Genomic DNA, 10,878 nt, shown 5'->3' with positions numbered 1-10,878 from the left:
ATATATATATATATATGTTGATCACTTTCAAAATCATAAGTATTTCATGTGAGATTGGAGTCAGAAAATGCACTGTGTAAAACAGTCTCTTATTCTGCAAAAGTTACACAGACCCCAGTGAAAAGAACTGAAGTCTTCTTTGTTTCTGATCTCAGCTTTTCTGTGCATCTGTCCATACTGTACTTCATCTGATAATCCACAGACAACTTTTCACTCCTGAAGTTCAGCCAGTCCTCCAAGGCACCAGGAGAACAAACTTCCATTTTCACTCTCTGTCCCCTTCAGTGAAAAAAATTCTAGGCTGAATTACAACAACAGAATAGTTGTTCAAAACAACATCAAGTGGAAAACCAATTACATCCTACTTCAGATTCCTGCTTCACTTTTCAGTGCTCCAAACATGCTCTGGAAGTTGAGAAATCAATCTGCAGTTCTGACATCCTAATGTCATTTACATATATTATATAGTCATTTATCAAGCTATGACCACATTATAAATTCTGTCAAGCACCAACAGTTAAAAGCTCAGTAATGTTTCAGTCACTTCACTCAGCATCAATCAGAAGATTCTGCTTCCCAAGATTAAATCCTACCCTGACATCTGGAATCTATCATTTAAGCTTCATACATCAATCTGCTTTCTGCGAAGCAGTCTGTTGTACACATTGAGTGCTAAGGAAGATAGAAGCATCTAAATTTAGTAAGAAATTCCCAGTATCTAAAAACAAATGAGTCAGTGGCACAAACTCCATTCTGAGTAAGTTTTGCAACAGAAAAAGACAAGTAAATAACTACTAGATATAACACATTCTCAACATAATGAAATTAAGTTGGTAGATTGGATGTGATCTGCTAAATATTGTATTTATAGATACTTAAATTTTCGTGTCTTTGCAGCCTTTGAAGACCTTCTCAAGGAGCTGTGTAGGATCAGTGGTATGTCATTTTCTCATCAGCTGACACAGCAATTAACGGAGGGGAGAAAGGTGGGGTGCCACGATCAGAGCAAGCTGCTCTGGAGCCATCCCTGGGTTTGGATCAAGTACAATACCACCCATTTACCGTTCCTTTAGTGTCAGAAGCACCTTCAAACTGTCAGGGAGGATGGTCAGTAAATAAACCCAGGGACATAAAACCCTCTGCACTTACAAATTAATTCTGTGACCTTTACGTGCCAGCAGCCTGCTCTCTGTCACATCACTTGTAACGTGTATTTGCTCAAATTGTACTACTTCTGTCTATGAGATGTGTATCCCAGACCCAAGTCTCTAGAAGACATTTTTCTACCAGCTGCTAAAACATCCAGGGTCTTCAAGTAGTAGAATACCATCCAGCTTTCAGCTAGCCGCATTCTCCAGAGAGAAAGTTAATAGGTCACTTGGGATTTTGTTTGCGTAACGTAAAATCGTGGATTCTTGAATGTCCTCCTCAATTTCAGTCTTTCAATTATACTATCAGCTCTTTCTGCAACACCTCTGAAAATTCAGCCCACTGAAGAAGGCATCAAAATCTACACAGATGTGAAGTACTACACAGACTACATGAAAACAACCTGGTATCACAAGTAAGTCCCCAAAAGATATTTGGAAGGCTTCTGGAATACTGTTGCTTCTAATTGCTCATCATCAAAATTAAACATGTTGGGCCTATTTAAGGCAATGGTAGATTTGTCTGAGTAAGGGCTGAAAAAGATAATTCACTCTGCATCCTGAAACATGTCTGAGAATTCCAAAATAACCAGTCATGTTATTTTTATTTTAGCACTGCAGAAATATGCATAAGTTATCATCCTTACTACAATAACAATGATGCATTGAAGGTACTGCTCAGTTACAGCCACTTGGTTACAGACAGGAAAATCAGTTGTTGGTTTTTTTCAAATTCTGTATTTCTACTACTTTGTACTTCCCTAAACCACTCTATTACCCCAATGTGAACAAGAAATATTCCCAAACATTACAAAATTCTTTCCAAACACGAGCTAATTTAGCCTCATAATGTCTTCATAAAATAGAGAATGGTGTTTTATTAGATACCACCTACACACGCATATAAGGAGGACAATTTTTAATAACGTTTAAGCACTAAACACTTACAAATATTCAACATCTAAATCCTATTTAATCTTGTAAGAACTAAGAGGTCTTTTGTAGAGTTTGCAGAGCTTTGGCAAACTGCCTAAAAGCACAGCTAGATGCCCCATGAGATTTTCAAAAGTGACTGAGTACATAACTCTCCGTGAAATTAACTGTCAGGTCCTGATTCCCACTCTCTTATTCTAACCAGTATAGGTCTAAAAAAAGTTAGCACTATAATTTATACAGCTCTACTAAATGCTATTGAAATGATATCATTTGTTTACTTAGGGAGAAAAAACTGGAAAGCCGTGACAGACTGAAAGCTGGGAGCACAATGAATCAAATCTGGCTTCATATACTTAATCCAACAGATGCAGATAAGGGAAAATACACCCTGGAGTTATTTGATGGGAACAACTCTTGCAAACTGTCAACTGACTTGTCTGGACAAGGTAAGCTGAGTCAAACAACACCGTCATAGGAGTGAGATGTACTTGAGCTGCTTTCCAAGATTCCTTCAAATCACGGGCTCCCTTGTTTGAGCTGGAGGTGCAGTCCACAACAGCACGCTGTGAAATTGGGTGAAGAAAGACAGTGAAGTGCCCACAGAAGTCAGAAGAAACATGGGGATAGAAGTGCAGAGCAGAAAGGACTGAAGCCTTTAGTGAGCCTTGCTGCTGTAGTGTAAGGCAATGGGAAAGGAGGAGTGGGAGGACGGCTGCTCCTGGGATGTGTCCAATTCCTCCACAGGCCAACAGAGTTTACAGCTAGCATCTTGGAAAACAGAATGTGGCTTCAGATTTACAAAGGCTTTTCCAAACTCTTCAAAGTTTTTTTTTTCTTCTCTGGACTTCTCTTTGAAAGGGGAGTACTAGATTCCACTTATTTCAGTAGTATATAAATAGATTCATATCTCCTTAAGGCAGATATAGACACTGTCTAGATGATAATTATACACATCTCTGTGCACAAATACCTGTAATTCCAACACCGATGTATTATGTTAAATCTACTAAGTCAAATGAAATAAATGGAAACTTTCCCTAAAACCCTTTCATTCCTTGCAGCCTTTGAAGATGCCCTGGCTGAGCACAGAAGGCTAAAGTAAGTTTGTACCTGAATATTTTCACAGATAAATCTATTTTGAGTGTTATATTCTCTGCAATGAATACAATGTCTAATAAATAAAACCACTATAATTTTATCTCTCTCACCTTCAGGGAAGCAGCAGTAGCAGAAAAATGTAAGTAAATTAATTTCCTTCCTTCTGCAAAACAAAGCCCAGTGGTACACTGATAAGTAAAACTAAAAGGTCATATTTGTTCATTCCCAGGTCGTGCCAGAGTTGTTCAAGGTCTGCCAGATGTTGCCACCATCATGGAGGACAAGGTAATATTGAGCAACTGTTCGTATACTTGGCCCTTGCAAAGACACAGAAGAATAACTGATGGGGAGAAAACTACTTGTTTTCCCCACCTGTATGTTCCCAGGAGCTTTTATGAGCTACTGCAGTTGCCAAAGGTGTGAAGTGGTACCCTCCACAATACTTGTATTACTGCTTACATTTCTGAGTCACATTCCCATTTACGGGTACACAGGAAGAATAAAAATCCTGCAAAGTAATTGCAAATCCATCATGTGCCTATTTAAGTGTCACTTTAAGGTGCACAAGAAACAGTGCACAAGAAACCTATAAAAAGGCAGTAGGACAAATATAAGTCAGGCCCTGTGAATTCAGTCAGGTTAATCCTCATTATACTGGAGGATATCAGGAAAAGGAGTAGACAGTCATGGAATCTCACCTATTGAAAATCTAAGAGAATTGATTTTTATTTTTCTTAATTTCTCATCAACTGAATTTCCTTGCTCATTTATATCTTCATAATCTATTTCTGCTATTTGTTTTACAATAGACCCTGTGTTTAACTTGCTGTGTATCTGGAGAGCCTTACCCAGAAATCACTTGGTTCAAAAATGAGAAGGTTATCGTCTTTAAAGATCGTTACAAAATGGACGTGAAGGGGACAGTTGTCACAATTACCATAGAGAAAGTCTGCAATGAAGACACAGGAAAATACAGCATCTATGTCAAGAATAAGTATGGTTCTGAAACAGGGCAGGTTACCATCAGTGTCTATAAGCATGGAGACATACCAATAGGAATGGAAGAGGAAGTCCCAGGTGCGATTACAATGAAAAACCCTAAATGAATCAGTCAGTTATGTCTCATTGGATTTAAAAGAAATTTAACTCCTTCAGATTCCTTTCAGTGTCTCTGCCCTAGAATTCAGGCTCGTGTCTCTGTTTTTATTTTAGTATTTTTATTTTGGTAGTTGTTAGAAAACAATTCTCCTGTGCATGTGTGTGTGCACATGTGTGTTCACCTTACAGAGAAACTCTTTCCTAGTAAATGTGTGGGAAATACCAGAGGATTCACATACAAGAATCAGGCTTTCAGTGGAGTTTTTTTTTATTAAATCAGTATGTGTTACTGATTATCCTGTAGCCGACAAACGCTTGTGTGTGTATATTATTAAACTTAACCCTTGGTGATGCCTCAGCACTGTTGTCAAGTACATCCATCTTGAAATCAATCAGCCTGTGTGTGTATGGGAAGTTAGGAATTTTCCTAAGTACCGTGCTGGATCAGGGCCTTGCCGTTACAAACTGAAGCCATATGGGAAGAAGACAAGGCGGTGACATTTCAAGGCTCGGTTCTTTACAGAGGAACACATTCAGGTTTTGTATACACACTGACACGCAGTGATACATTTACAAAAAAGGCTTGAGTGAACATCTACAGAGGTGGACTCAGATTCTTCCAACCTACTGGACACATATATTCTTTAGAATTAATGAGATTTTTAGGTTTATTAGTTATGTTATTTGAGGGACGCTGCTGTTCCAGTGTCAATGTACATAAGCACAGCAATCCTCTACAGCATTGCCAATCATTTGACCAAAGGCAGTTACATTTCACACGTAACTTAAAATTAAATGTAAAATTAAATCAGTACCTCATCCTTGCTACTCAAGTATTATCATGTGTAAATGTAATTACTAAATTTGCTCTTTGTGTGTGAATTTTCTTTAAAATTAGATACTGAAAAAAAAGTTCTGAATTTGTAAGAAAAAGTTCAGCGGTGGTTTTCTATTTAAATAGAAGAATTACTGACCAGCATGGAGTAATAAAAGTTAACTTAGAAAGGTCACTTACCCCTGGGATACAGGCTCTATTTGAATTAAGCAATATAATTGCAAGACACATAATCTAATGAATGTCTTCCAAAATCAACAGTCATGCTTGCACAGACAGCAAGGAATATCACTCAACAGCTATAATGAGTGAAGAATACTTGATGCAATTGATGAGAGAAAAATAATACATCCCATTTCTTTCATTTCAGTCTCCAAGCAACGTTTCATGTTTTATTTTACCTTTAATCTTCTATGTATGCAGTGATTATTAAAAATAATTAATAATAAACTGAATTTAATACAGATTTTGATGCATATTACTGACATCTACTGGCTAAAGTCGTAACTGACTGTACCACTTCAACACGATTTTCCCTGTCCTCAAGCAACTGGAGGTCCACAATTTTGGAAGAAATATCTGTGGATTTTATTCCCACCATTGAAGGTTCAAGTGCCCACAGTAGAGAATATTGTGACAATCAGGAAGTTCCTGCTGTAAGAGAGGAATTACCTCGCATCTATTGTAAATTATGCCATTTTATCTGAAGAATTCTATCCAAAACACAGGAAACATATTAAACATACAAGTTGTGAAATAAAAGAAAACAAATTAATCCATGCAACACTTTACAACAATTATGAATAATTACCTGAGTTCAGTAACCCACAATAAACATAACATCCCAAACCAGCTGGTCAAGGTAATATTTTCTACAAAGCAGAATGAACTAGAGGTTACGATCATTAAGAACAAATAAATGATTAATAATTGTTACTTCACGGTTAATAATTAGCCAGTCATCTCACAATTTGGGCTGGCCTTTCCCTTTCCATAAATAGCATCGGAGCGACCAGGGAGAGCCCTCACTTTCCCGCTAGCATCACTGCCCCAAACCGCATCACAACATCCGTAATGGCATTCAATGGAACCTGGCAGGTCTATGCTCAAGAGAACTATGAAGAGTTTCTGAAAGCTCTTGGTAAGTGTCTAGTTACTTTTGAAACAATTTGCTCAGATTGCAACACACACTTTGCATGACATCTTTTATTACTGTATTTCTATGGTTTCTTTTCTTTTGTTTGTTTGACAAACTACCCCCTGCCAGGTAAGTCTGTTCTGTCTAATTTGGAAACAAAAAGAAGCTGAAAATTGTACAAATCAATGTAGAAAGGTTACAGATAACCCCCAAATCCCTATCTTAACATGAGTCTCTCATGAAAGAGGTATATCAGAAATCAACTTGTTTTGATTAACACATAACTTTATAAAAACATTTATCTAGAAACTAGTTGTCAATGATGTCAAATACAGACTTCCCAAGTGCTGTTAGTAGTGCAGGCACTTTCTACTGCACTAGTGATTAACAGATGTCATACCTGTTTAGTAATCTGTAGGGAATAGACTTAGTAGGTGCCTACATCAATAAAAATGCACTTACCGTCTTGACAATCTTGGCAAAACACGCACATTGGCATTTTTAAATGTATATAAGAGATGGTCAGTAAAATAAAACTCAGCTACAGTTGAAAAGCCTAGTCCTACAGTATGACGCCTGAACCAATCCCTCTCCTGCTAAAGATGACACTCTCAAATCATGCCAGAGACACCCTGATAAGGTTGTTTGAGGTTACTCACACTGTTACAGCTCTGAATAGACAGATAACCCCCACCTCCAATCTCCCTGGGAAAAGGTGAGGGAAACAAAATAATACACACGGTTTTCTTCATAAAGAAATGTCATCACATGGCAAGCAGTTACTGAAAGAAACAATACACAAGATTAACAAATATAGTATCAAAATCTGTACAGACTATATGGAATGGAACTATATGCTCATAGAGAAGTGAAGAATCCAAAAGAGGATTTGTCTTTTAACTTGGACATCATTTTCTATTATTGGTTTGTATCTTTTCAACCTTTACTGGAGAAAATAATTTGCTATTTCATATCAACACACTACTTCATAACAGAAAAAGTATTTTTCTGCCTTTTCTACAGCATTGCCAGATGACCTTATCAAACTTGCCAGGGATATTAAGCCTATTGTTGAAATACAACAAAAAGGAGACGACTTTGTTGTGACATCAAAAACACCCAAGCAATCTGTAACTAACTCATTTACGCTTGGAAAAGAGGCTGACATTACTACTATGGATGGCAGAAAGCTAAAGGTAATATATTCAGGAATGGGTGCACCTCTTTATTCATCCTTATACTTCAGTTTCTGTGTATGAATAAAAGTGGTTTGTACCGTTTCCGTTAGCACACATTTCTACGGTTTCAACAAACAGAAATGTTTGTTCTAAAACTCCTATTAAAATGCTGTTGTCTCCAGTTTAAATTAGCAGAAGTGGTTATGAAGCATTGGTATCATTTATGTCCTATTTATGTAGTCCCCTACTTATTCTAATTGAATTCCAAAATCTAAATTTTTTTATAATTTTTAAATCTGCTTCAACAGTGTACGGTGAACATGGTAAATGGGAAGCTAGTGTGCAAATCTGAAAAATTCTATCACGAGCAAGAAGTTAAAGGAGGTGAAATGGTGGAGGTAAGTGTTAGAAAATAATGGCATACTAAGAAAAATGCCAAAGGAAAAAACATTCTGTGTTTATTAGCTCTTAGTGTAGGCCCAATACCTTAAAAAATCCTGGCCCTAAATTTACTACCTTACTTGCAGAATTCCTTACAGGTGCTTAAATCTGCAGACACTGAATTTCAAACTAACCACAGTTAGTGGAAAATACTATTAGTATCCTTTGCTATTCCTGTTTCTTATTAAAACCACTTGTGTTAGATGAGTCTCCTTTAAACATTGCTCATATATTTAATGCATCCTGCTCAACAAATCTTTTTATTAATAACTACCCTGGGGCCAATTTTAGGCACTGACGTGTGAAGGGCCTTAGCTGCTGCGCATGTTGCAGAATGACTCCGTATAAATTCCTCTAGATTACTACAGCAAGGTTTCCACCCTTCCTAAAGTCTAAATGAAAAATGAGTTGTGCGTATTTGTCTTCTACAGACTATGACTTTTGGTGGAGTAACACTTGTCAGAAGAAGCAAGAGAGTTTAAAGACAGATCACCTTCTTTGTGATATCTTTACATAAGTAAAATAAAGTGCAGTTTCCACAAGGTGTGATCTTTGTTAAGTGAAAAAATAGCACAGAAAATAATTATTTGGACAAAAGCTGATACAAATGCTTCTTGATTTCTTACATACTCAGTGAACATATTCAGCTTTAGTTCCTTTGTCTAATAAAGTTTGGTCTTCTACTAAAAACCCTTTTTTCTCTATGACCTAGCCAGCAAAGAACAATTAGACATTTGTTTAGCTGATCTGCACCACGTGTCTGTAACAGGAATAGAAACAGTAATATTTTAAAAGCTATGAAGTATTTAACAGTCATAAACAATTACAAAGTAATAAAAGGAATGACTGATCTTGACCTGAAGACTACAATTAAACAAAAATGAGGCACTGCCAGAGCAAAGGGAATTAAATGTTAGTTAATAACACTTGCAACATGATATAAGCAATCTCTGAACTGCATTCGTATTCTGGGATAAGGCTCCTCATGGGGAATTTTCCTGGTGTAACCCTGCAAGTATCATCAAGTTCATTGTGCTTCCCAGGCAGCTCTAAAGTTAGGTACACTTTTACAGACTAAATTAAATTCCATGTGAGTTACACATAAGATCAACGGAACAGAAATCAAGACACTGGTAAAACTCAGGGAGAAGGCTGCTTTAAAACGTTGGTACCACAAAAAGCCATATAAGAGCTTGAAACACTTCTGTTTGGAAGTTGCTGGGTGACTGCTGCTAGCTACACAAAGAAACACTACAAAACAAAACGCAGTTTTCCAACGGTAAATTCACAGAACGCTGTAAGTCTTCAATGATCAAAGGCTGTATCAGTAAGATGTAGGATAAAAAATATGAGACATTTCAGGTTTATTTCTAAAACAACGCAGAGATAATTCATTACTCTGAACACTACACTTTTAAAGCCTGTTACAAACAATAATTATTTGCTTAGATACATTATGACATAAAATGGGAGTGACATTAAAGCAATATGTATTTGTGTGCTTTTAAAAGAAACATTAAGGACTTATTTTGGTTGAATGACTACTCAAATATTTCCGGGCTCACTTGACACAATCTGCCTTGCAAACTTGCCTCTTCCCTATTCAACCCCCTATCAAAGTTCAGCCTCAACACAAGACACCTGATATACAAAGGCAGTTTAAATTATAGATTGTAGATACAACAAACTGAAAACTTAAACTGATGCTAAATCATTTTAATTTGAAAGCACTAAAAAATTCTTAAAATAATATTTCATGTTACTTCACAGTTTCGGTGATTTAGTACTTGCAACAACCATGCCAATCTTTTCAATCCAACGGCAACATTCTTCTGCAACAGGACATCTCAGATTGAGGGGAAATACTCAGTGCAATCCCTTAGGTGTAGCAGTCAAAACCTGAAGGATTTTGATCAGATTGTGAACCTTGTCCCATTGCCCAAAGTAATCAGTCATTTCTGGATGACAAACCCTTGTGTATTTGCACAATAGTACTGGATCCACTCTTACACAAAACCAAGTGAATTTTTCTGCAAAAGACTTCAATGAGAGTATAATCTGATCTGGATCTTGTTCAAAACTGTTCGTTTCCAATTCAAAAAGCTCTGAAAGGGTAATCCTGGCAGCAAGTACTTCTGTCCATCACTGAACTCTATTCTTTGGTGATTCCATTATTTTCCAGAATCTCTACGGAAAGAATTTTTTCTGCTTTGGAATTGCTTCTTTGTGTCATGCACTCCCACCATCATTGCAGTGCCAACTGTGCTTTCTTGGCTTGATTTTAATGTTCTTTTGATGACTTGTGTAAGCAGATCCATGTATATATTGCAAAAGATAACAAATTCAACCTGCAGCTAGCACACTTGGTACAGAATCAACTGTAACTATTAAATGCAGAAAACATTGCCAGAGACCCCCCCCCTCTTTTCCTGCACACTGAGCACACAGCCACCATCATTTCCCTTTTCAGAAGGGCAGCATATATAGTTGTCACACACCTCCTGTCTGCAATCAACCTTTGTCATTCAAAACCTGTAGAAATATCAGGCAATCCCGCGTGTGAGATTGCCAGGATACGAACAGCAGCACCCACCCACCAGTCTTCATTCACGTTCAGACATTTAAAACTGAAAATACGCTAGTGACAGACATCAGGACTGCACCAAGTCTTTAAACTTTTCTCTCCCATCGGGAGTTTGCTGAAAATTCCTCACACCGGCAAAGGCGCAGACATGCTGCTGCACTGAACTCTGCATCAAATCACCTGGAACTGTTCAGCCACAGATCTGCTCGGGAGTCACACGTTACGGTGTGAAGAAATAATCACTCCACCCGCCTACTTTATTGTTCTCATCACACGAACAGCTTTAATAGAAAAGGGGCTGGTCCTCTGCGAACAGCACCGCTCAGAAAGTGTCCGATGGAGACTCCCAGAGCACAACAACACTGTGGATGACAGATTCACAAAACACTGACCCCTCCAGCCATGGGAAAAGGCCCCACACA

The 10,878-nt window shown here is 37.5% G+C and overlaps 1 protein-coding gene across 1 annotated transcript; it reads left to right on the top strand.

Moving 5' to 3' along the window:
- The first annotated feature begins 6,127 nt into the window (after positions 1-6,127).
- LOC104460168 (fatty acid-binding protein, liver) lies at positions 6,128-8,412 on the top strand. The gene is made up of 4 exons (XM_010074807.1): positions 6,128-6,256; positions 7,277-7,449; positions 7,740-7,829; positions 8,304-8,412. Exons 1-4 carry the CDS (start codon positions 6,190-6,192, stop codon positions 8,352-8,354), a joined length of 381 nt encoding a protein of 126 aa, XP_010073109.1. The 5' UTR covers positions 6,128-6,189; the 3' UTR covers positions 8,355-8,412.
- Positions 8,413-10,878: the final 2,466 nt, after the last annotated feature.

This window comes from Pterocles gutturalis, unplaced genomic scaffold, assembly GCF_000699245.1.
Source record: "Pterocles gutturalis isolate BGI_N339 unplaced genomic scaffold, ASM69924v1 scaffold44872, whole genome shotgun sequence".
Taxonomy (NCBI): domain Eukaryota; kingdom Metazoa; phylum Chordata; class Aves; order Pterocliformes; family Pteroclidae; genus Pterocles; species Pterocles gutturalis.
The sequence above is the reverse complement of the archived record's forward strand: the minus strand, read 5'-3'. Positions and strand labels throughout refer to the sequence as shown.

Excerpts from the sequence above, each read along its gene's own strand:
- LOC104460168 (XM_010074807.1), top strand. The coding sequence starts at position 6,190 with ATGGCATTCAATGGAACCTGGCAGGTCTATGCTCAAGAGAACTATGAA. Across the intron at positions 6,257-7,276 it reads AGAGTTTCTGAAAGCTCTTG|CATTGCCAGATGACCTTATC; the intron begins GTAAGTGTCTAG and ends CCTTTTCTACAG. Across the intron at positions 7,450-7,739 it reads TGGATGGCAGAAAGCTAAAG|TGTACGGTGAACATGGTAAA; the intron begins GTAATATATTCA and ends CTGCTTCAACAG.